The sequence below is a fragment of the Meles meles genome, chromosome 5 (assembly GCF_922984935.1).
Source record: "Meles meles chromosome 5, mMelMel3.1 paternal haplotype, whole genome shotgun sequence".
Taxonomy (NCBI): domain Eukaryota; kingdom Metazoa; phylum Chordata; class Mammalia; order Carnivora; family Mustelidae; genus Meles; species Meles meles.
In genome coordinates, this window is record NC_060070.1 from 64,605,038 (window position 1) to 64,631,115 (window position 26,078).

General features: G+C 42.3%; 1 protein-coding gene across 1 annotated transcript in view; it reads right to left on the reverse strand.

Annotated features, from left to right (window-relative positions):
- The window catches only part of ECT2L (epithelial cell transforming 2 like), a 64,434-nt gene that overhangs the window by 2,513 nt on the left and 35,843 nt on the right, over nt 1-26,078 (reverse strand). Inside the window, exons 10-19 of the mRNA XM_046006062.1 lie at nt 24,506-24,688; nt 22,654-22,757; nt 20,301-20,426; nt 15,229-15,315; nt 13,793-14,007; nt 12,696-12,843; nt 10,965-11,038; nt 10,709-10,865; nt 9,976-10,041; nt 8,829-8,917 (exon numbers count right to left, since the gene is read on the reverse strand). Coding sequence (XP_045862018.1) covers nt 8,829-8,917; nt 9,976-10,041; nt 10,709-10,865; nt 10,965-11,038; nt 12,696-12,843; nt 13,793-14,007; nt 15,229-15,315; nt 20,301-20,426; nt 22,654-22,757; nt 24,506-24,688 — 1,249 coding nt within the window. The remainder of the gene's footprint in view (nt 1-8,828; nt 8,918-9,975; nt 10,042-10,708; nt 10,866-10,964; nt 11,039-12,695; nt 12,844-13,792; nt 14,008-15,228; nt 15,316-20,300; nt 20,427-22,653; nt 22,758-24,505; nt 24,689-26,078) is intronic.

The following is a 26,078-nucleotide window of genomic DNA, read 5'->3' on the forward strand; positions in this document are numbered from 1 at the left end:
ATTGATAAGCCAAGAGTTGCTGATTTTGCCCACTACAGACAGGTTGAAATGGCTTATTGGAGTTCTCAGTAGTTTTCCTCCTGGTGTAAATAGTCCCTTCTGTCTCTCAGGCTGCTCCTGTCGGGGGGCCTCAAGGCTCCTGGTGGAATGCTTTGAACTTACCCACTAGATAAGCATTCAGTGTGGGAATGTGGGGGAAAGAGACCTTGAACTTTTCCTCCTTTACAACATGAATCATGCTGGAGCTGTGTTAAACTTCTGTCAAGTTTGGTATTTTGTGTCTGATGTATTTGGGCAATCTGGGGAAAGTTTTTGTTTGTTTGGTTTCGTCTTCAGTGTAACAGGTTGGGGTAGAGAAAAGCACAAGAACCAATATGACATAAGGGTCTTAAGTACACAGCCAGGAAAAGAAAAGCATTTAACTACTAGGTAGGAAATAAAATTTTTCTAATTATGGTTAGAGGGAAGTCAATAGATAGCATACTTTATCAGTATGAAAGATGAGAATTAAGTTAACTCTTCATTTTCGCGGAAATGCTGTGGTGCTATGGTGGTCAGCGGTAGGCATGTTTACCAGCAGGCAAATGTGCCCTCAGCTCCGTCTGTTACCCTCACTAGGCTGTTGTGTTGTTGGAGCCAGGTCTTGTGCTTGGCAGGCACCAGTATACTCTAGTATGGGTTTGCTTGTGTGAGTACTCACCAGGGGGTCAAGCAATGTGTTGGGGAGGAGTGGAGTGGGGGAGCGCCCACTTCCCAGGGTCTCCAGCCTCCATCCCCCCACGTTGGGAGGATAACCAAAATCTTTTTTCTCTTAGAAGCATCAAGCAACCCTCACTTGCTCGAAGGAAGGGAGTCCATATACTGGCTTGATGTTCAGAGAAGTCTCATTTTTTATCTTCACTATTTTTTTTTAATTGCCATTTGAAGTCTACATAAACTTTTACATAAATGCTAAAGTGGCATCAATTCATACCGTTGGCTTTCTTAAGTGTCCTTTTTTGTTTCACTTTTTCTTTTTGCTTGGGTCCTTCCTCCCTTCACTCAGGTCACCCAAATTACCCAACTGCTACCTGTCTGTCTTTGTTTTCTTACTTGCTCAGGTAGTCACACACATATGTACATATATACACATCTATTTACAGGTAGGTTGCCATTATTTTACAAAAATGGTAATATCCACACTTTTTTTCTGTTTTTCTCACTTAGCAATAGAAATCACTTCAAGTTAAATGGTATGGCTTGCTTTATTTATTTATTTATTTATTTATTTATTTATTTATTTTAAGATGTATTTATTTGAAAGAGAGAACGTAAGTGGGGAGAGAGGCAGAGAGAATCTCCAGCAGGCCCTACACTGAGTGGGGAGTTCAATGCAGGGCTTGATCCCAGGACCCTGAGATCATGACCTGAGCTGAAATCAAGACTCAGATGCTTAACCGACTAAGCCACCCAGGTGCCCCTTTAATTTATTGTTTTTAATGGCCAAATAATATTTTATGGTGTGTGTAGACCATCATTTATTCAACTCTTCCCCTTTTGATGTCCATTGGTGTGTACAGGCTTGGGTCTCTTTCCTCCCTTTTCTCCTTCCTTTCACTTGTTCTTTATGGCCACTATGTGCAATGTTCGAATAAACTGATCTTTATTTTCAATCAAATCCCTTACGTGTGTTGTTATTTCTATCAGATAGGCTGGGGGGGGGGGCAGTGGCGGTGGTAGGCGGGTAGGATTGATTGGTCAAAGGTTTTATGTATTTTTATTTAAAAAAACTCCAGATTGCTGTCCTTAAAAGCTACTATAATTGCCACTTAGAATCCACTTTATATAATAATGGCTCTGACTTGTACATAATACAGACTTTAATGTCCCTCTAAATTACCTGGAGATTTTTGTTAAAATGCAATTTGAAGGTAGAACTAGAGTAGTGTGAGTTTCTGCATCTCTATCAGTTACCTGACGATGCTGATGTGCAGACCACATTTTGAGGAGTGGGGCAGTTAAATCATGTATTAGTTACAACTATGTCATGCTAGGTGAAGGACTGGATCTAGGACTGAAACATTTTTTTTTAAGATTGTATTTATTTATTTGACAGACACAGTGAGAGAGGGAACACTAGCAGAGGGGGTAGAAGGAGAAGCAGGCTTCCCGCCGAGCAGAGAGTCCGATGCTCTGATGCTCAATTCCAGGAAGGACCCTGGAATCATGACCTGGGCCGAAGGAAGACGCTTAATGACGGAGCCACCCAGGCGTCCCAGGACTTAAAAAATTTTGAAGAGTACTACTATATTTCAGGTTTAGCTATTCAGAGAGTGTTAGTGAGGTCCTGGCTCTGTTAGGTGTAGCCAGCTTTTCCTTTTTCATGCATTTCCTTCCCATTTCTTTGTGGCTGTGATTTAGGCTGGAAGGAGTAGATGCTTCACATACACTGATACCTTGCAAGAAGCAATATTCTAGATCAAGTTGGTAGGATATTCTGGCAATAATGGAATAATGGTGCCTACAGAACTAGGGATGAGGGAGAGAGGAGGCAAGCAAGGGAAGAAATTTCAATCTGTGTGTAATGGTCTGTATGTGGTGAATGGCCACTCTAGGTAAAAGAACCCCACCCGTATTCTTGCCCTCTTTTTGTTCAGCAATTTTACCATACTACTGATATGAACAATTATTTCTCCTATCATACCAGTTTAGAGAAATGTTCAAAACTATTTTTTTTTAAAGATTTTATTTTTTTATTTATTTGACAGAGAGAGATCCAAAGTAGATAGAGAGGCAGGCAGAGAGAGAGAGGGAAGCAGGCTCCCTGCTGAGCAGAGACCCCCCGATGCGGGACTCGATCCCAGGACCCCGAGATCATGACCTGAGCTGAAGGCAGCGGCTTAACCCACTGAGCCACCCAGGTGCCCCGTTCAAAACTATTTTTAAAAATGCGTTGTTAAACTGAATTATCAGAGAATGTAATACAAGTTTGCTTTAAAGAAGTGCCTCTGAAAGGTAAAGAATCATTTTTTCATTTGGAATGGTAACCCCGAGGGTGGAAATAAATGAAAGAATTCCAGTTTTGTGACCCACGTGGATCGAGCGGGTAGTTGGACCCAGGGAAATGCAGGAGCAGGCACATTAACTCGGAGTTGAGGCCACTTGTAATCAGAGGACATAAACAGGGAAAGAGGCTTGAAAACACACAGAGGTTTTCATTATTTCAATCTGATTATGGGAATGCTATTTAAAATAAATCTGAGTTCATCTAGAAAAAAAGATTTTCAAAAGCCATTTACTAAGTTAAGCCCCTCTACAGGCTCCTGGGTGACTCAGTCAATTAAGCGTCCGACTCCTGATTTTGGCTCAGGTCATGATTTCAGGGTCGTGGTATCCAGCCCACGGGCTCAGTGTGGAGTCTGTTTGTCCCTCTCCCTCTGCTCCTCCCACCACTCATGCTCTCTCCCTAAAATGAGTGGATACCATTCTTGCAAATAAATAAAGCCCTTCAAGATCTCCAACAATTTTCATCCAAAAACGAGACACACCAGAATCTTTTTTAAAAATACATAGTAGGGGCACCTGGGTGGCTCAGTGGGCTAAGCCTCTGCCCTCAGCTCAGGTGATGATCTCAGGGTCCTGGAATCGAGCCCCACATCAGGCTCTCTGCTCAGTGGGGAGCCTGCTTTCCCCTCTCTCTCTCTCTCTCTGCCTCCCTCTCTACTTGTGATCTTGCTCTCTGTCAAATAAATAAAATCTTAAAAAAAAAACACATAGTAATTCCTCTACATATGTAAAAGTAAATAATTTCATCTTTCATATTGTCATAATAGAGCAAAGGAAGTGGAAACTATGGATCCTAATGTTTCAGAAAACCACTTCTCATATTCAAAAGAACCAACTCCAAGGGTAGAGTTTTTTCTCCATGAACTTGGATAGGATTTCTTTCCTTGTTCAGAAATAGGTCAATGACTCAGCAAAATGTAACAGGTCTGTTATAGTTTAAATTCCTAACATCATTCTAGAAATGTTTTATTGTTGTTTATTGTATTAGAAGACCAAAAAGCTGAAGTACCCAATTTCTATAAATACATAAAACCTTGAAAGGAGTTTTACAACCTTGGGCATGAGCAGACAACAGTGAGCCATAGGTTCTCTGAGCTGACCTGGGTCAAAACTGTAGCTTCTACACATCCACACTCTGACTTGAGGATTACAGTGGCTTTCTGAGTTTCCAGGCTAAGAGCCAATTCAGAGCCAGAGTCCAATATCTCTGGGAAGTCCTCAATACATAGCTGCCCCGGTAACTGTAGGTCCCTTGGGTAAGGCTAAAAAGAAAGTTTACAATATGCATTTTTGGCAGTGTAATAAGGTTTTCCTCAAGAGGACTTGTCTGAGAAGTGGATGTCTCCCTTTGGTGATTCAAAGCCATGCCACTTGCTCACCAGTCCTCGAGGGCTCCGCCTTTTGTCACCTCAGCATCAAGGGAGGGAAAGGGGAACAACAACAAAAGTCTACTTAAAAACCAGCAGGCTGAAAGCCACATACGTGAAAATTGATGTTTTCTGGAAAAACAATATAATGAAAGTTCCAAATTACATGATATATTATAAAAGCTTAAGCTATCCTCAAATTCTGTGAGCTATATTGACAGAGGGACAAATAACTCCAAATTTCCTAGCTCTAAAATGACACTGTGACTTCATCTCTACCCAGAGGAATTTTTTTCTTTTTATGGTGCAAGTATTTACTGGTTTTGTTCTGTGTCGTGGCTCTTGTTTATCAGTAATTTGTTTAGTACTCACTGCTTAGTTGGTAAGTTTATTATGAGGAAGGCTCAGTTCATCTTTCTAACCCACTGATATTGTCAGTAGACAGAGCACTGAGACTTGGTTCTGAATTTCGGACCAGCACTTATTCTGTAGCCTCAGAGAACTCTCTTAAATCCAGATTCCCACCCATAACATGGTTCCAGACCTACTTGTCTCAGGAGGTGATTGTAATGAGTATCAAATGAGAGAATGTAGGGGGCACCTGGGTGGCTCAGTGGGCTAAAGCCTCTGCTTTCGGCTCGGGTCATGATCCCGGGGTCCTGGGATCGAGCCCCACGTCGGGCTCTCTGCTCCATGGAGAGCCTGCTTCCTCCTCTCTCTCTGCCTAGTTGTGATTTCTCTCTGTCCAATAAATAAAATATAAAAAAAAAAAAAAATGAGAGAATGTAAAGCATACAGTAGGGGCACCTGACTGGCTCAGTTGGAAGAGCATGTGACTCTTGATCTCGGGGGCTGTGAGTTCAAGCCCCACATTGGGTGTAGAGATTACGACAATAAATAAGTAAAAAGCATTAATAGAAAATATGGTAAATTATAAAGCCTTATACTCATGAAAGTCAGTATTTTATGTATAAATATAAACAGAGTTTCCTCTGAGTAGAAATCTCTAATGGAAGTCACAGGAATGGGATTTCCTGAGTTTTATGTGACTTTCCAAATGATAGAAAACAAAGTTACAGTCTAAGGATTCTATAATATCTTTTGGAATATGAACCTGTCTTGCACTTACTGAATTCTAAAAGTTAATGTAAAGTTAAATTTAAATTTATTGCTTGATAAACCACTGAGATGGTGCCTATTTTAACATACATATACCTCATAATTAGATTGTAAAATAATTTAGTATTCTCCCATGATCCTCAAATTCTTAAATCTATTCTCTGTTGTCCAAATGCTAAATTCTAATAACTGAGCCCTTTGGTTTCTGGTTGGACACGTAAAGAGCTTGCAAGTCCTAACTTCCATCCTCACAACAAAAAAGAAGCTGAAAAACTCAGCATCAACAGCTCTTCTTTGCACCATCACAGAATCAAAGCCACAAGGTAAACTAGCACTCCAAAAGCTGGAGAGACACACTGATACAGAGAAACACAGCTTACTGGAGGCAGAACCTCCCTGCTGGAGCAGTGAACTAGTTTTAAGAGATTAAGAACTCCTGGAAGCCTAGCCTGAGAAGAACATTCTCTCCCCACTTGCATGAATTTAAAACTGGCATATGTTTTACTTCCAGGAGCCCCACCAGCTTCTCACTGTGAAGATCAAAGAAAAATGTTTTCATCCATCCATCCTGACAGGGAGGGGAAAGGTAGCCTTTTTGAAGTGTGCCTGCAGAGTTCTCTTCTCCTTACCAATAGACTTCCCTCAGGGGAAACTATTTTACCAGAATCTAACCAATATGGGAGAAGGGAAACACCTACTTCCAGCCCCTTCTAGCCTTCCTGTCTCTTCGAGACAGTACACAAAATGGAAGGAAACAAAACAAGAAACAGAAAGGACTGAAAAACATTTGTGAAAGTCCTCGCCTGGGGTACAAGCTCACTAAAAACTAAGACCCAACCTCACTAAAAACTAAGACCCAACCATGAAACTATAGAACTCTTCCCTTCTCCTTCTTTCCCATTTGATACCACATCAACAGAATTCCTTATAATGACAAGGGATTACAGCTAAAAAGAACTAGAAGGCTCAGACCCCTATTTAAGGGGTTTCTAGGGAAACTTAATGGCAGCGAGGGAGACAAAAACAAAAACACCAAAATAAGTTGTAGCCTGTGACACCACAGCTACAACAAATAGTAAACACAGGCTAACATCTAGTCATATAAACATAAAACCTCACACTGAAGACCTATTTGCCTCAGTTCCTTTCACTTAATACATTACATCTAGCTTTCAACAAAAAATTACAAGTCATGCTAAGAGGAAGAAGAACAGTTTGATAAGGCAAGCATCAGAACTAGACTTAAATGGCAGGGATGTTGTTGGAATTATTAAACCAGGAATTTGAAATATGTATAATAAGTCAAGGACGCTAATGAAAAAGTGGACAACATTCAACAAAAGAACAGATGACTAAAATAAAAAAAATGGAAACTCTAAGAAATAATTAAAAAGAAATTAGAAATTAAAAGCACTGAAATGGAAATGAATAATGCCTTTGATGGACTTGTTAGCAGACTGGACATAGCTGAGGAAAGAATCAATGAGCCTGAAGATACATCAAAAGAAACTTACCAAGTGAAAAAGAGAAAAAAAGACTGAAAAAGAAAGGAACGGATTATCCAAGAAATCTGGGACAATTACAAAAGGTGTGCATAGGCCTAATGGGAATATCACATGGAGAACAAAGAGAAAGGAACAGAAGAAATACTTGAAGTGATAATGGCTGAGAATTTTCTAAAATTATTGACAGATACCAAATCACAGATCCAGAAAGTTTAGAGAATACCAAGCAGTGTGAATACCAAAAAATACCAGGTATGCATATTACATTCAAACTCCAGAAAATCAAAGACAAAGATAAAATCTCGAAAGAACCCAAAGAACAAAAACAAAACTAAACCAAAGCAAAACAAACAAAAGAAAAACCCACTTTACCAAAGAAAAACAAGAATAAGAATTGCATTGGATGTCTCCTCAGAAACTGGCAAGCAAGAAGAGAGTAAAGTAGAATAAGTGTTGAAAGAAAAGAACCCAGCAACCCAGAATTCTGTAGCCAGCAAAACTATTCTTCAAAAGGGAAAGAGAAATATTCTCAAGCAAAAATCGAAATTCATTGCCAGTAGATCTGCCTAGCAAGAAATGTTAAAAGAAGTTCTTTAGAGTAAAGGTAAATTATGTAGTTCAGAAACTCAGACTTACATAAAAGGAGAGTGTTGCCTTCATGAATACATGAAGGTAAAATAAATTCTAATTAAAAAAAAAAAAAACTGGGCTAATCCTAGCATGTCTCCTACTACACTAGTGTGTTTAGAATTGTTGGTTTGATAGCTAGTTTCCTTCCATCACTGCAGCTCGTTTCTATTGCTACTGAACAAAAACAACAAATAAAACAAAAATACTGACCATGAAAAAAGTGACACAATCGCATGACTTTTCATTTAGAAGTACTCTAGGCAAGAATAGAGGTGAAAGCACTGGGTTTCTTCCAACCACCCCCTACACCTCTGGGAAATATTCATTGAAATAATGGGCAAATCAATTTTTATGTCTTTTATTGGAGTTGGACAAATTAAAGGAGTTGATTTCTCTCCATTGGGTTAGTTGCTGAATTGCTATCTTTGTCATTAATACTGAGAACATAGTTTTGCAAACAATTTTCTAACATAGGTATCAGCAAATTATGGCCCCACCATTTGTTTTGTGAAAATAAAGTTTTATTGTAACACAGCCACACTTGTTCATTTATGTGCTGTATTATTTATGTTATACCATTATTTTGCTGTTTTTACGTTATAATCGCGAAGTAGTAGAATCATCTGGGCAACAAGACCTAGGATATTTATGATCCGACCCTTTATAGAAAAAGTTTGCTCATCCTTGTTCTAAAAGAGGAAAGGGGCTGCTAGCTTATGGAAATTGTCACCCGCCTTTTGTTCTTACGCTGCTGCAGATACGGTGAGACCTCAATATAATGATGGTCTCTTGGTGAGAACTTTGTAATGCTAACCTCAATAACTATCAGGATAATTAACTGGTCTTCTCTTTCTTATAGGTGAGCAAATCACTAGTGTGTGACACTCAAAACGCTTGGCTCTCCTTTCAGTAGGAAAGTGACCAACCTCAGAATTCCTGCTTCTGTGCAGTTTGTGGTTCTGGCAGAGATAATATGTTTTCTCCCATTCCATCCAGTAGCTGCCTGGAATGTGAGTAGGGTAATAAAGCTGCAGGGGAATGTATGTTTAAGTTTTCAGGCCAGTGCAAAGATGTGTTGCAGACTTAGGTCAGCCACTGGACTGGATCCCAGGTACAAGATGAGCAAAACATAGTCACAGCCATTGGACAGTTCAATGCTTACCTTAAAGAGAAACTTACTGCCTCCTCGCAGCAGTGAAGCTGGGCTACATCTTGGACCCTAATCAGATATCTGTTTTCTCCTGATAGAGTCTATGAAATCAAAAACAAAATCAGAAACATTCATAAATTTGGAGAAAATAAAAAGTATCCCACTGAAGAAAAAGTATTCCCCAGAAGCTGTGTTGAGTAGAACTCAGTTTAATTATGAAAAATTCTAGCTCTGTGAGTTCCAAGATTTTGGACTTTTTGTAATCCAAACCCCACTCTTCCTACCAAAATATGCAGATCTAAATTCTAATAAAACAGCTCCATCTTGTTTCCCCAATTCGACCAAATAAAAATGTTTCAAATTGGTACTTTAGTCCAACATAATTCATATATTGAGCTCCGACTATATGCCAAACATTAGATGAGAAGTAAATTGTAGCTCATGCCTGATGAAGTTAACAGGGTTGTAAAAAAGTGTGACAGAGATGTTCAGGGTGCTGCAGGGTACCCAAGATGGGGCTTGGGGAGAGGGGCTCACAGCTGGAGATGTTGGGGAAACTTTACAAGGAAGATGATGATTGAACTGGATTTTTAAAGGATGAATAGTTTACCCAGTGGAGTGGGAAAGGAAGGCAACTTCAAGAAGGAAAAGCACTGGCAAAGCACAAATGTGTGGAGAAAGGCTAACATTATTGGAGAACTAAGTAGATTGGCGTCATTTGATCATCAAGTGGTAGGCAAGGCAGTAAGAGAGAAGGTAGACTGGGACCAGATGATATTCTATAGGGAACAACGAACACCTAAACATTTTTTCAGATATCCTCAGGGCACAGAATCCTACACCAGGCACTATGTATAGGAAGATATAAAACAATAGAATACATGGTCCCTTTCCCAAAAGGAGGCATGTTCACAGAAGTACCAGTTAAGGAGCTAAGACTACAGAAAAGTGATGGGATGGGGTCAAGTGCATTTGTGTCTCTTCTCATACGCATCTTTACAGCTAGCAAGGATATGAACTGTGAAATCTTGCCAGCTCACAGCACACAGCAGGCATTCAACAGATGTCAGCTGAATCGAAATCTACCAGTCTCCTTTTGCCAGTAACTTGAGGATATATTCATGAGCATGAGATGCGGTGAGTACGTCAGAATACATACCGGGCATCCCCAGACGATTCTCTGTATTTCTGACAGCTGATCTTTCATACCGATGTTTTGCTTCATCTAGTAAGCAAAAGGATTTTAGGCAAACTGAAATTATGAAATTTTTATATGTAAAAATAGATTTAAGTATTTTATGGCTCTTGTACACGGCTCAGGATTTTCATACACTTTAATAAGAATCTCAATTTTGTGTCCCCAGTGTTTTAAGACAAAGAGGCAAGTGACAAGACTGTGTGCACAATCTTCAGAGCAAAAGAGGTTATTGGTCTACATTCAGCCAGATGCCCGTGTAATATGCACATCACAACAATATTTTCAGAATGATAGTACTATCTTCCAAGATGCTGAGTTCTTTCAGAGAATAATTATGATTGCAATATTTACTGAGGCAGAAAGTTCATTAATAAGTACCTTTAAAAACAAAGGATTTTACTTTTTTTCTTTTCGTTATCTAGAAAAATCAATCCAAATATTCAATTCTTCACACTTTTATATTAATAAAAGTTTTATTGCACTTATCCAGGTATCTGAAAACATTCTGTCTCATGTTGTTTGGCTTTGAGTAGACCCTCTTAGTGCTCAAAATCACTGAACCCAATCATTTCACATTAAGAGGAGGAAAGACTTTGAAGTATGCCACGAAAGGATAGATATTTCAGGATCTTTGAGTCAGTACACAAAGTACTGTAACATTTGTAAAGAACACAAACGCTCATCAGCCCCCAACCTCATCTATGTAACTTTTGTATTTTTTGAGTTGGTCAATTGCAGCGGTCAGGTTCCCACGGTCAGCATGTCCTGCGGGAGTGTGAAGCCTCAGAGCATAGAGAAGATTCATATATTCTTCAAATCTTCGCGATGGGTACAAAAGCAGCTCCGGGAGGCTGTATGAGGCAGAGAAAAGGGAACCCTGGTTGCTCTCTGAAGGCCAAAGTGTGCCATGTCCTTGGGGCGCCCCCGCTGCGCACTCCCTCAGAACTCACCTCAGCATTTTGGTAACCATGGTCTTATCATGTCTCTTCAGGAAAGCTCGGAATGCTGGTGTCATTTCTCTGGACTAAAGGTGAGCATTATGTCAAAATTTTGCGCTGTATTATAGTTGACAAGCCTTCTGTTCCTCCAGACAAGCATGATCTATGAAGCACTCAAAGCAAAAGGGCAACAACTGCCTCGAACCAAGGTACGACTAGTCCTATCAGGGCTTACTAATATACTAAGCACAGTGTATTAATTATACCGTAAATTAACCCTATTCCGTAAACTTAATTGTTTTAGACAAATGGACTTTGCAACCAGCTAGGCCTGGATTAACATTACAATTCTAATTGACTTCTATGTAATTCTATGAGGCCCTGTCAAGTTATTTCACTTCTCCAAGCCTGAGCTTTCGCATGGATTACACTACCTAACTCTTGTGGGTGAGGGGAGCAATCCTATCCATAAGGATACTGCCCATCAGGCAGTAAATGCTATGTCCACAGTAAGAAACTATTAATAGTATTCACCATAATACTGTGGTTAACTATGTTTTCCATAGTAACATCATAAAGGGGCTCCGCTCTGCTAAATATCTGTTTTAAAGTGTATCCTTTCATCACCGTTAGAGTACTCAGGAAGTGACCTCATTTGTCTTAGTACATAAATGGCTCAGAGATGCCAGGAATGCATCAAATCGTCGGGGGCGGGGGGATATTAACAGCTCACGTTTACTATTTATCTGCACACCCCATGCTAGTGAAATAGATAGCACTATTATCCCTAACTATAACAATTTTAGGATCAATTTATAATATTATGTGATACTGCTTCCATTCTTGTCCTAAAGGTTGGTTCTCTGCAATGGTCTTATTCACTCAACTTTCACATAATCCTTGTCCAGCAGTATTTAAACTCCCTTTGTGGGGTAAGAATGATACTACAAAGGGAGACGTTTGAGGTCAGGACTTGTCCAGAGCCTCCAGGCAGCCAGGCCTGCCTCTGAGGGCCTCAGTGCGGACAGGTGGACACAGCCCAAGTGAATACAGTGGATGCTAGCGGAAGCGCAAGGGACACACTTCTGCTCCACTTTTGATGCACACGGAAGAGCGAAGAAAGAGGGAGAGCTCACTGCCGTCAGAAGAGAGCCCAGCAAAAGTGGTGAGTGGCACAGGAGGGAGCTAAAGATTCCTGCCCAGACTACATATGGCTTAAGTCATGAAGGGAAAAATTGTTTATCATGAACTCTCCAAGCAACGGAAGACAAAGAAATCCTTATTTCATAGTGAGATTTCACAAACGGAGTGTCCTTATTCCAAGAAGCATATGGATTATTAATTCCTTTTCTCCATAAGAGCCTTGAACTCGTCAAAGCTGCAGAGCACTGTGTTGGCAGAGGAGAATCAAGGCTCTCGCTCCTGCTTCCACCCATTGTGAAACATTTCTCTGTAACTGAACCACAGATATTGGGGCAGGTAGATGAAAGTCTGACAGTTTGTATGATTAGTTCAGTCCAACAACAAGTTCCTGGGTCCCACCGTTTCAAGCACTGTGTTAACCCTTAGTGATACAAAATTAAGTCAGTCAGGGACCCCGTCCTCAAAGAGCTCACAGTCACCTGGAAGCTAAGAGTGGGGAAGAAGTCTTTCCTGATAATCCTAGTCCTTTGGATCGCACACAAAACTTCCTTTCAAGCCCAGAAAGTCTCATTCATGCCTGGATGGTAACTCAATCATTACCTTCTCTATAGTTCTCAGAACAACCGGGTAATTGTTGAAGAAATTGGTGTATGTGTTCAGCTGGCTTCCAAACTTGAGGAATATTTCTCCCACGCAGTGGGCTGGGCCCCATTCCTGCAGTCTGTCTCTCAGATTGTCTAGAAGCTGCCTGCCATATGAGAAAAGTATGCTTGTGAAATACTGGCCTGGGATAACCTAGAAACTTTAAAAATAAAAATAAATTAGTTGTCATTTGTGCGGCCTGGCCAGGCTTTTGTCCAATCTGTCTGCCTGACACAGAGCAGGGCAGATTTGCCCGGAAGGGAGGAGGGGCGGGGGTGTGAGGGAGGAGGTTGACTCTGGTAGAGTCTTGCCTCTTCCTCTTAATTCCCTGAGTCAGAGCCCCAGACTGGCCTCCACAGGGCTGACCCTTGACTGTCCCACTCCCACGTGGCCAGCCGGGCAGACGGGGCAGGTTTGTTACAGTCCTCAGAGGAGAGGGCTCAACTCACTTCAAATGCTGTAACTCCTGACCGGCCCACTGCTGTGGACCTGGTGTCACCTGTCATTCAGCCGTCACAGGCCTTGAAACAGGGAAGAAGCCTAGTCCCACCTCTCCCTTCTGCAGCAGCTGGGGCCCAGGGAGGGTGACAGCATCCGAGTTACCCAGAGAGTTACTGGCGGAGTGGCCCAGGTGTCTGTGCCCGCACCCATGATCACTTTTCTGTGTGATCATTCTCCAAACCATATACTGTCATTCAGCTGACCCCCGGCCTTGGTTCTCTCAGCCCAGTATCCCATGAAACCCCTTGTTTTCTTTCCCTTCTCTCAACCGGACACTGCTGACTAAGAACAGTGCCAGACCGTTCTCCTTCCTCCTGCCTCGGTGTGAACAGTGTATGGAATAGAGAACCCCCAGGCCCTGAGCTCCTCTCCGGAACCGTGGTGTGGAAATGAGGCAGGGGTCGCCCTGTGGAAGCCCTGTGGCGAGAGCCCTCTCTTCTGAGACAATCAGGGGCTCTAAGAAGGGGCTCCTTGGTACAGCTTTTGAAGCAACTAAGTGTGGGTTCTTCCAATGGCATCATGCGTACTTGAAAAAGTGCCTCTTCAGGGTTTACCTATTGAGACTTAAAATCTGCAAAATATCTGAGAAAATGATGTGGATGTTTGCAGCACTGAGAATCGCTCTGTTTGATGACAAGGCTGCTTTCAGGGGCGATACGTAGACGTCTCTCACAATTTCCAGCATCTGCACGTATTTTCTCTCACTCTGTAAGAGTTCCCCAGCAATTCTCCACCGCTTTTCAGCTGAGTCCATCTGGAGCTTTCTCTCCTATAGAAAGGCATGAGGAACTCAAAGGGAAAGCAGAATGACCCCTGGGTTACAACCTCAAAGACCTTGAAAACTCAAAGGTGGTAGAGAAATGACAGGCTGAACAGTCAGGCAGTGACTCACTCTATGAAATACTGTAAACACACCGTTCTTGGTTAAGTTTTATCTAAGGAGTTAAAAAAAATTGTATCCCATCTGGCAGCTGACTTGGAACCCATGTTACATTTTTATGCGTACCATTTTTTTTTTAATATTGGCGTTCTCCAATATTTATAATCACTTTGAATAAAGGTTTCCGTCTGGAACCTTTCATTGTTGTCTTAAAACAGAGATCAGGTGTTTATGACCAATAGCGAGATGAGATGCTATCAGATTCACGGCTCGACCTGAACTCCCTCGGCCTTGGTGATTCCTGGGGGTGGATCTGAGGGTGTGTGAGCGCCCATGCCGCGAGGTCCACACCTGTGCCTTGCGCAGCAGGTGGATTTGCTCAGTGTTGGGGGGAGGGTGGGGAAGGAGCCCGGGATTGAGCTTGGAGCCGGAGGGATTCACGTGTCTCTGTCCCCTGGCTGTCGGCCCTTAGGGAAGTCCGTTAAGTGTTCTAACTTGAGTTCCTCATCTACAAAATGGGGTTGTTAACGTCTACCTTAAAGGATTCTGAGAAGGAAAAATACCGTGATGAATTCTCTGACCGTGGGACGAGGAGCGGGGTGAAATGTGTGTGCGGCGCCCGAGGACAGGACAGTCCCCAGCCTCTGCCTGCCTGCAGTCTCCTCCCTGCTCTACCCTTTGCAAACAGAAAGACAGGGCCCTGAAATTTATATGTGTTATACCCAACCTTTGAAGTCAGACCACCTGTCAGTGGGGTAGTTAGAAACTGTGACCCCTTGCTTTAAATTCTGTCTTCGTGTTCTATTAGAAGATCCAAGCAGCACCAAGATGGCTCTTGCTCCCAAGATACACACTTGGTCCTCTTGGTTCGACTTCTTTTCAGACCAGGCCTTACTCAAAAGAAAAATCAACCCTTGGATTCCCCCCTCAATTATATTTAGGATTGCTTGTTGTTGTTTTTTCTGTGGGGTTTTTTTTTTTTTTTAATTTCCCTAAGGGAAACTTTCAAGAAAAAAAGAATTAACCATAATAAAGACTGAAGCCTTTTTTTTTTTTTTTTTTTTTTTTTGGTCAGGAGCAAAACAAATGGAAAATCCTCACTGGGCTTACCAGTTTAATCAGCATCTCCAAATTTGGATCATTGTTGCTGAGACCTGATTTTGTGTCCTGTGGTTTGTCTTCTAGAACTTTTCTTTCCTGAAGATTCAATGCAAAGTTGATTATTTGGGGGCAGGCCTTGAGCTGTCTGAGTGCCCCGTGGGTGCTGTGCCCTTAGGAGGCCCCAGTAGGTGTCTGCAGTCAACCACACTGTACCCCGAATACAATGAATGAAGCACTTGACGCATGAGATGACTCTCTTCAATTAAATCTTATGTTAAGAAAAAAAAATAACCTTCAGCTTCCTAAGAACTACACTATACTTCACAATCAAAATTCAGGGCAGCCCCCTTTTCCCCTGGGAGGCAGGGGACTGACGCTCAAGGAATCCCACCCAATCTCGGCTTCTGCCTCATTCGGTCCCTTGTCACCTGAGGGCAAATGGCTTATCTTTTGAAATTGCCAGAAGAAAGCTCACCGCAGTTTGTAAAATCCACCCCTTTTTTTAGCTAATGAAAATGTGTCAGAAACAGTTCTCATGCTCTCTCCAGACCTGTTTCCACATTTAAATATAGCTTATTCTTTCTTCACTTTCCTTGTTAGCTGTTCCTGCGGCTTCCATATAAATTAGCACATTAGAAAAAAATAGTCCTGGGGCGCCTGGGTGGCTAAGTGGGTTAAGCCGCTGACTCTTGGTTTTGGCTCAGGTCATGATATCAGGGTCGTGAGATGGAGCCCTGTGTCAGGATCCACACGGGGCAAGGAGCCTGCTTAAGATTTTCTCTCTCACATTCCCATCGCCCCAACCCCTCGGCTCTATCTCTCAAACAAAACAAAACAGCCCCACCTGCTGCCTGCAGGTTCTACCCAAACAATGGAACAATGGCCCCGAGGTTGACATTCCTGATATCACAGCTGCCCTTCTCAGTCAGAGACAAAACTACTTATGGTAACCCCTTGAGATCTACGGGTGAGACTGGAAGAAAAACATCAATTAATAGCCAAGACTTTCTTGTTTTGCCTTACTCTCCTCAGACAAAATGGAATTTTCACTTTGTATCTGCAGCCATGCTTTATGGCTGCCCGAAGTCTTTGTGTAAGAGCCAAGGTCCCCCAGTGCAGCAGGCAGGCTTCTCCCCAGTTTGCAATCTTTTCCCCCAAGAGAAGGTGGGGGGTAGGGGTGGAGGTAGGGGGGTGCAGGGGGAGCCAGAGAGGGAATCTCGAACAGGCTCCAGCCCAGCACGGACTCCACCCTCGATCTCACTACCCTGAGATCAGACCTGCAGTGAAATCAAAGGTCAGATGTTTCACTGACTAAGCCACCAGTCGCCCCTAGACGATTTTTAGATTAAGATGTCATCCCTTACTTTGTTTTCAGGTATGAATTCAGAGGAAGTAACAGGAACAGCAAACTTGGCACATTTATAAAGGAACTCTTATTTTGGGGTTGGTGGGCCTTCCCCAGGCTCGCTCTCTGAGACCTCTGATTACATGGCGGGAATTTTCCTACCTTGTCTGCCTTTTCAGATACATCGTAGTTATTGCTGATGCTTCTCCCAGAAGACACTCAGCCCCTAAATTAGGGGCCAGAAGTAGTTGTGCAAATGACAGGTAGAGCTCAGGGACCACTATGATTCTGGCTGTGGCCTCCCACTGTAGCTGTAGAGCATCAGGGTAAACACCCCAGCTAGACCAAGCCGGGAGTGAGTGCGGACTGGGCAGTAGCGGATGGATAGGATCTGACTGGACAGAGGGTAGGTACACAGACAGACAGGCACACATACACACCTGTCTGTATGTACTTATAGGCGTAGAGTCTGGGCCTTCTGGAGGGAGGGAAGGCCCTGTCTGGTCATGCCTTCACACACATCTCCGTGTGTGTCTCTGGTCCCGGGTTTGGCAAGCAAGCTCTCTGATGGGACCCCTGTGGAAGGGTCTTTAAAACAGTTCTCTCAGTAGAAGCCGTTACTGCCCATTCTTAGGGCTGTGAGTTTGTGTACCCTTCAGAGTAAATATCTACCGCTTAAAACATAAACTCTAGTGTGTGCAGAAGCTCAGCTTCTCTATTTTATCCTAATTCGGCACCTATGTTTAAGCTGTGGTTTTTCATCCTGAAAGTCCCCTTTCGTTTCATGGGCTTCGTGCACAACCTCTTAAGTGTTAAATGATAGAAAACCAAATAAGAATCTAATACATATTCTTTGTAATTTGATTTTTTTTCTTTTGTAAAGAAATCCTAGCCATTACAGTCTTCCACTTCTGCAGATTCATTACAGGTGGGTGATGTCACACTAGCAGGCCTGCTTTCCTGCAGCAAGGCAACTCAAGCCCAAACCTTCTATACTATTTTATTCAAGTGATTAGGTGTTTAGGTCAATAGTAGGCTGGAAAGACTCAATTCAAAGTGAATCTTATCTGCCAGAGGAAAGAATTCAAGTGTCTTTGAGAGCAAATGCTCCCAGTGACCATTCTTTGAGGTTTCAGAGTTTCGAGACTTGGTTCTTGTCAAATGTCTTACAAATGGAAAAGAAACACTTCAGAGGAGGAAGTGCTGATCATTTTTGTCCCCCTTGCTGCCTTCCAGTGTTCAGGCTTCAAAGAGGAACATTCCTGGGGTCTATGTGTCTGAGGTTGGGGGTGACCGCTGCACCCTTAAGAATAAAGGGGGGGGGCAGGGAAGAACTCCAGAAAGGTTTCCAGGGAGTCAGGAATGACGCAGACTTTGTGAGGGCTTCAGAAGAAGTTGGACCCTGTGGGATGCAGATGCACATTGGGCATCCCCCTTTGGGAAGTAGGGGGACACCGGTGGTTCTAGAGCCCACAGAGCTGTTTTCCAAAGGCTTTCACAGGCTGAAGGATGAATGGAGATAGCATCCACCTTTTGGGGACACTACCCCCCCCATCTCCAAAGATAGCAGCTGCCATAATAATAAGGCAAAAGGTCTCGAGAAGCAAAAGGAAAAATCTCGATTAAATACCCACTTTGGCGTTCCAATTCCCTCCTGTGCACCCTGGTAACAGGCACCAATCATTCCGTGTATCATCTGCTTCTGTGAAGGCTTTATCGACCTTTACTGTGTTGTCTGTTTCCAGGGTACAACACAGTGCCTTGCATTCCTATCAATACTTAGAGAACGGAACTGAGAAGACTGGGGTGGGGGGGCACATAGTTAACTTCTGAGAAATTGTCTGTGATGAATAATTTTGTGTCAACTTGATTGGGCCGCGGGGTGCCCAGACATTTGGTCAAATCACTCTGGGTGTGTCTGTGAGGGTGTTTTTGATGAGACTGACACTGAAATAGGTAGATGGAGTGAGGCAGCTTGACGCTCCTAATGTGGGTGCACCTGATGCAATTAGTTGAATGACCATAGAATGAAAAGCCTGGACCTCCCTCAAGAAAGAGAGAATTCCTCCTGCCTGATAGCCTTCAAACTGAGATACTGGTTTTCTCCTGCCTTTGGACTTGAACTGGAACATCAGCTCTTCCTGGGTCTTGAGGCTGCCAGCTTTTGGACTAGAACTGTACTATTGGCTCTCTTGGGTGTATCTCCAGCTTATAGGCTCACCCTGCAGATTTTATGACTTCTTAGCTTCCATAATTATGTGAGCCAATTTCTTATAGCAAATCTGTGTGTGGGTGTGTTTTGTGTGTGTGTATATATATACATACATACATGTATATATGTATGCTATTAGCATATATGTGTATACATAGTAAACGATGTATATAGTATTCTATATACTATATAATATTATATGATATACTATACATAGTATATGTATATGTATACCTATATGGTATAGGATATTATATACTAGTGTATATATAGCATACATATATACATATACATACGTATAAGAATAAATATAAATATACATATATACTTATATATAAATATATATATGCTTATATGTATTTTTATATATTCTATTTGTTCTGGTTCTCTGGAGAATCCTGACTGGCACATGGTCCATGAGAGTTTCCCGACCTAGAGCAGGGCACATGAAGCAGTCAGGGCTCTGGCTTAAAAAGGGTTTAGATGCCCCTGGAAATGTGTTAGGACTCTTCTTGGAAAGGAAGCTTGTGCTTGGGAAATATAAGTCACCTTGGCAGGGAGGACGGTGAAAGCAAGCCCTGGTAACGGGCGTGCACCTGCGGGCCTGCCATGTTGCTGAGCAGGTTTGCAGCCGTGGCCGAGGGGACCCTGCGCCCAGCAGCCCTCCTTGTTTGCCCTTCCCTGCACTGTGCTGTCTTCTAAAGAAGCCGAGGAGACGCTGCGCCCAGCAGCCCTCCTCACTGTGCTGTCTACTAAAGAAGTGTGAGTAGAAGCTTCCAGAATAGCAGGTTAATAGGGCAACAAATTATTTGTCTGCTTGATAGAACTCCCAGGTGTATTCCTACCAATAGTTTCCATGGGGCTGGGGGTGGCGTCCCCAGCCTTCGACCATCCTAGAGCTGATTTTTCTATGAGCGTCACGTGGTTCTGAAATGACATTTTCATAGCAACAAGCTCTCTGAATAACAAGGCAATTTTCCGTGTTTTCCGAATCCTGATTATTTCACGGAACCAAGGGGGATGGCTGGGTTCTGAACGTACTGGCAAAATTATTCTTGTTTGCTTGAAGAACTAGTTTTCAAAGCCACTTTTTTTTTTTCCTTTTAAGTATTGGAATCTCAACTAAAAAAGAAGAACATGCCCTTATCTCACCAAAAAAGTGAATGAAATGAAAACACTCTCTTTCGTCTGTGCCAGGGCTCCGCCGAGTGCGCGGATCCATGCCAGTGGTGCCTTGGGTGCCTCCTGCCACCCCACCGTGCTACCCCAGTGGGTGAGGCGGCTTCCGCTTGGAGGTGGCTTAAATGTCACTCTCAGTGTGAAACTACAAAACACCCTTTTTAAAAATAATCTGTGAAAGGGAAGTTCTTAGGAGAAATGACAAGTTGAAGGCTTTCCAAGTAGAATTATCATTATTGTTTACGAATTTTTTTCTTTCTTTCTTTTTTTGTGTACGAATTTCTTAACCACAGGTGTTTAACTGTGCAGCAAAATAATGGCATAAAATCACAGCAGTCACTTTACCTTCAGGAGTAAACTGAACGCTGCCTTTGGATCCCATTTTGTTGGAATAACATTTTCTTCAAAATCCTCGCTCCCTTTACCACACCTCTTCAGCAGAAACTTGGACAAAAACTCCAGAGGTTTGTCCTAAAAAAATCCCCCCCCACACACACACGCCAAAAGAAAAAAGAATTTTCGGTTAAAGCATTCACCTGCAAAACAGGCCAATACAGGTACAGCAGAAAAGAGAACATATTTTTAGTAGCGTTTTCTTCTTCCTACCTAAATGAAAGTCTAGAAAACAAAGTATTATTCAGCCAAGGTCTGTAAATGGGACTTTGTAGTAATTTCAGTTCTCTTATTGTCACAATCCAATTAGGATGCCAAGGTCTTGTGGGAAGGTCTCAAGATGGTCAGAAACAAGGTGGCCCAGAGTGGCCCACATCAGTCTCAAGGCCAGATGAGGAATGGTGACAGAGGGGAGCTGCTTTCTCATGGTGGGGGAGAGAAGCATGGAAGGGGCCCTTGCAGCAGGATGACAGTGCAGAACAGTCTAGGACACCCCCCACGTGTGGTTCCATCTCAGGCTACAGGTTTGAGCACCCGCGAAATGATGTCATATGAAATTATTTTATTTTATTTTATTTTAAAGATTTTATTTATTTATTTGACAGACAGAGATCACAAGAAGGCAGAGAGGCAGGCAGAGAGATAGGAAGGGAAGCAGGCTCCCCACTGAGCAGAGAGCCCATGCAATGCGGATGCGGGGCTCGATCCCAGGAACCTAGGATCTTGATCCGAGCTGAAGGCAGAGGCTTTAACCCATTGAGCCACCCAGGCGCCCCAAAATTATTTTAAAGTAATTCGGTTGGCAGTAAGAACACTGGACCTAAACAATGTTTAGAAATTCTTTGGTCTTTCAGGAGATAGTGCAAGATTTTTCAAGATCTCGGGGTCATCCCTATGAACATCCCTGGTCATTTTACTCCCCTGGCTGCCAATGGGTAGCTGGAACAGTGAGGAGCTAGGTCTTCAGGGTAGACAGATCATGGCCACCTGCAGCTTCTCAGCCTCCGCACTGTGCACAGCTAGCTCCAGAGATGCCTGCTGCTTCCCCAGACCACCTACTTGAAACCAGAGCAGACCCCTGGTAGATAAAGAACATGTACAAAGGCGATGGTAAATTCATCCACAAACTACAGTGGAAGAGAAGGATTGCCGATCATTCCGTGAGGAACTAAAGCCCTTATGTGGCATCAGGTACATTACTATTGTCCCTGTTCCTAGTCTGTTCTCCACTTCCCCAGAACAGATCTTCATAGTCTGCGGTCCTAGAGCCTTGCTGTTGTCTCAGGGCAGACAGAGGTCTTGGAAACTGTCTCTCCTCACTATTTCCTGATGCGTGGACTGACTTTTCTGGGAGAATAGCCAAGACTGGTTTCTGGAAAAATGCTTCTTCACGCTTCCCCAATGCTTGTCCCCAACCAAATTATTGATTTGCTTATTTCTGTTCTTTTGTGTTCTCTTTCCCTTCCTGTCTCAGCTAGCCTTTTTTGCCCTTCATCATTTTCTATCGGTTTCATGGTTACTTGTTTTTTCTATCATACTATTAATGGTTTAAACTGTTGAGTGATGTTTATGTGAAACATAAAGCCACTAACATGTTGTTTAAGGAAGTCACTTCTTTTTTTTTTATTTTTAAAGATTTTATTTATTTATTTGACAAAGAGAGAGAGATCACAAGTAGGAAGAGAGCAGGCAGAGAGAGGGGGGGAGGCAGGCTCCCTGCTGAGCAGAGACCCTCCGCCCCAATGTGGGGTTGATCCCAGGACCCTGAGTTCATGACCTGAGCTGAAGGCAGAGACTTAACCCACTGAGCCACCCAGGCACCCCAAAGAAGTCGCTTCTGACTGAAATTAATCATAAGACAGAAAACAGTGCACAATGCAAATACGTTTTAAATAACCTAGAAAAATTTTCCTGTTTGAATGTTTTTTAAAAAAAGATTTTAGTTATTTATTTGAACGAGATAAGGAGAACATGAGCAGGGGGAGGGGGAGATGGAGGGGGAGAAGCAGGCTCCTGGCTGCCCACATGGGGCTCCATCCCAGGACCCTGGGTTCATGACCTTAGCTGAAAGCAGATACATAACCAACTGAGCCACCCAGGTGCCCCTATATTTGTCTGTTTTGTGTAACTAATATATCTTGGGCCCAGAATCTCTCAGTGGCTGTTTTTACAACCTGATGTAATTTCTCAGAGGAAATTGTGCCTCCCAAGGGATAAACTGGTTAAAAAAAAAAAATCAGCACAAACTAAAAATGTACTTAAGTGTTAGGTTTTTTAAGTTTGCTTTCTTCAAAGAAACACTCACAGAATTTTCTTTTGAAAGTTCCATCAATCCATCTGCCAGAGTTTGTGCAATTTCTTGGTTATTCAGAATGTTAGCCACATGCATGTTGTCAGAAGTAAATTGCCCTGTAAATATATAAGGCCATATGCCTTGGAATTAATTTATTAGTTAATAAAGATGTGATCAAGAAAACAACTTATTCCTCACAGTTGCTTTTTAGTGTATTAAAAAAATGTGAAGCATAAAAATTAAAATTCTACTATGCCGTGGGGATTATCCACCATGATAAAATATGAATTGAGCAAGAGTAACTAAATGTAAAGCATATTAACAACTGCCCGCCCTGGTGAAGCTATATTAAATAGAATCTATAAATTGGACAATAAGGAGAGAACATGTGAACATTATAAACCTTATAAGTTTAAATTTTAGATTCTCCTTCCCACCAAAATTTCCTCCTCACACACCTGTATCTTTGAGTTCAAGACTTAAATACTGTGAGTCTACAGCAAATAACATACAACTATAGTTACACAGACATCTTTTTATATTTTTAATACTTTGAACAATGTGCATTGATATGCAAATAACTTTATTCCATCTAACGTCTCATTTCTTACAAATATCATCAAAGAATACTTCTATCTTGAAAAAAGCTAATTTTTTCCCTGCTTTTCTCTTTGGTCCTTAATTATCTGTGTAAAAAACCAGGAGAAATCATTTCTATATAGCCTTATAAACGTTTTAAAATACTGGTTGAACATCTGCTAAGTGTGGTCAAGCAGATAGAACATAAAATCAAGAAGACAGCTCCCTGATTCAGAGGCATTTATGTAAAGTGATGTAGGACATGCACTGACATGAAATATCCACATGCAAACACCCATTGTGTAGACAGTCATTGTGGTGATAGGACCTCAACAGGAAGCAGGGCAAGGAGGGGAGAAGGAAGTAAGACATAACTAAATAATGACTTAATTTCGAGGATATTTTAGTCAGATGGGAAGGGTTAAGGATAAGATAAATAGGTGGTTAAAGATGGATGTGGTGGGTTGCTTGGGTGGCTCAGTGGGTTGAGCCTCTGCCTTCAGCTCAGGTCATGATTCCAGGGTCCTAGGATCGAGCCCCGCATCGGACTCTCTGCTCAGCGGGGAGCCTGCTTACCCCCCTCTCTGCCTACTTTTCTCCCTACTTGTGATCTCCGTCTGTCAAGTAAATAAATAAAAAATCTTTAAAAAAAGATGGGGGTGGTGGTCATTTAGCCAGACGATAAGTAAACAAAACAAACCAAAAATTTCATCTTAAGGAATAGACTGATTTAGGGGAAGCTCTGGTTGACACAGAAAATGGCTTCCAAGACTCTATTATGATAGGTTAGTCATGTGTAGGGACTGCAAATGGGATGATAAATTCAGTGATGTCCAATAGGCTCAGCAGAGGTCCGGGGAGCCCTCCACCAAACTGAATATTTTATATAGAAAATACAAAGAACATAATCGTAGAACAATTTAAGTAGTGGGTGCTGTGTCTAAGAGGAGCTTAACTTTTAGAGCAGACTGGGGTGGGAAGAAGGACTGAGCCCTCTGGCTTAGCAAACAGTCTGTGAGCTTTGTCTAGTCAACCCACTGACTGGCATAGGATTAGTAAAGCGCCACTATTTAAAAGGAACTAGCTTCAGCATTTTGAAGATGAATATACTTGTTGTCAGTGGATAGTCATTACATTTGAAAGGAGATAAGAAAAACAGGGAAAGAAAGTTTTACTGAACAGTATAAAAGCCAACATTTGCTCGAGACCTTGCTGCTCTGGAATTCCCTCTAGTTACCAAGGACCTTCATGATGAAACTGCAAGAGAAGCAGCGAGAGTTCTTACCTATTATCCTGGCACTGATGTTCCTCGGTAACTCCTTGAAAAGAGGACTTAACTGTTTCCTTACTGATTTCAAGGTGTCTTCCAGAAAATCCGTGAGACTGAACCACGTCTGCAGCTTTGATTCCCTGAAGTAGATGGAACAGGGAGCCCTTTCCCACGGTCGTCCCAGCCATTCACTAAGAACTGACATGATTTTCTCCTTTTAGTATTGCAGGTCGGAGCTCCGATGAAAGAATTCTTCTTGTTTACAGTACGACAAAAACTTAGTTGTGTTTACAACAGCCTTATTCCTCTCTCATTAGAAGACTAAGAGAAACACCTATCATCTGCTTTCAAAGGTAAAATTAGAAGTTCAAGAAGGAGTAATTTCAAATGCTGCCTATCTGTTCTTTGACACATAAGGTTGACATGTTACATTTGAAATCAAAATTGAATCCCTGTGGGATTTGTATATCAGGAAGCAGAGTGGGCAAGAATGTGCTGCTTTTTCTTTAGATCCTAAAATGAACACACAAGAAAACCCCACTCTGCCTGGCTTCCCCACGGTGCCATTCAAAGTCATCTTGGGCTAGCCAAACCTATGGCTTCCTTACATCATGTCAGGTTGCTCTCTTTCTCTAAGTTTGTCTACATGACTGTCGTGGGTGCTTAAAGAAATTCTCTCCTTGGAAGTCAATTACTGGATGATGCCGGGAAATGTTAAATCTGATTTTGTGTCCTCAATGGATAGATAGCCTTATTTGATCCCCCTTCCCCCTTTTTATGGATAAACATGAGCAACTCTTTATGACATGCTTTCCTAGAAGAAAACTAAGAAGACGAAAGGGAAAAGGAAGATGAACAGAAGGAAGAGGAGATAGAGGAGGAGAAAAGGAAGAAGATCTGCCCCATAAAGACCAGTCTTTGCTCCCTGCTCCCCGCTGCAAGGCTGCTGTCCTCTCTGCAGGAGGCCCAGTGTGTTGTCTAGCACTTGGTCATGTAGCTACAGAGCTGAAATTAACAAGTGACTTCTGCTACAAAAATCTAGCAGGTCAATGTTCTTTTCTGTAGATACGTGGAATCTTTTCCCTTATAGGTTTCCAATCATGCCAGTTCTCCCCAGATTTGAAAGTCCCTTCGAATGTGGGGTTAGAGACGCTTTATGTGGTTTCTACATGGTCCCAAACCCTGTGTAATAGGCAGCCAGGGAGTTTTAAAGGGGAAAATAGTTCTTGTTACTTTAGCAGAGCAGTGTGGTTTTTTGTTGGTTAGCCAATGTTACATTTGCATTTAATATCTGCAGCTTCAGTATCTAAGTGAAACTAATTCCAGGTGTATATTTTATCCTTGTTTTTCCTCTCAGATAATGCAATTGAACTGGAACCTGAGCAAGCCTTCACTCTCTCTTCAGAGCTGCCATTCTTATTTCCAAAGGAAACCACATTGATTCCGTCTCACTAAGAATTGCTCTTGGTACTTGTTATTTCTGTAGATCAGCAACTATTCATCTTTAACTATTAAAAATGATGTTTTCTGCTGGGGGGAGGGAGGAGGGAGGGGGGATGGGGTTATGGACATCGGGGAGGGTATGTGC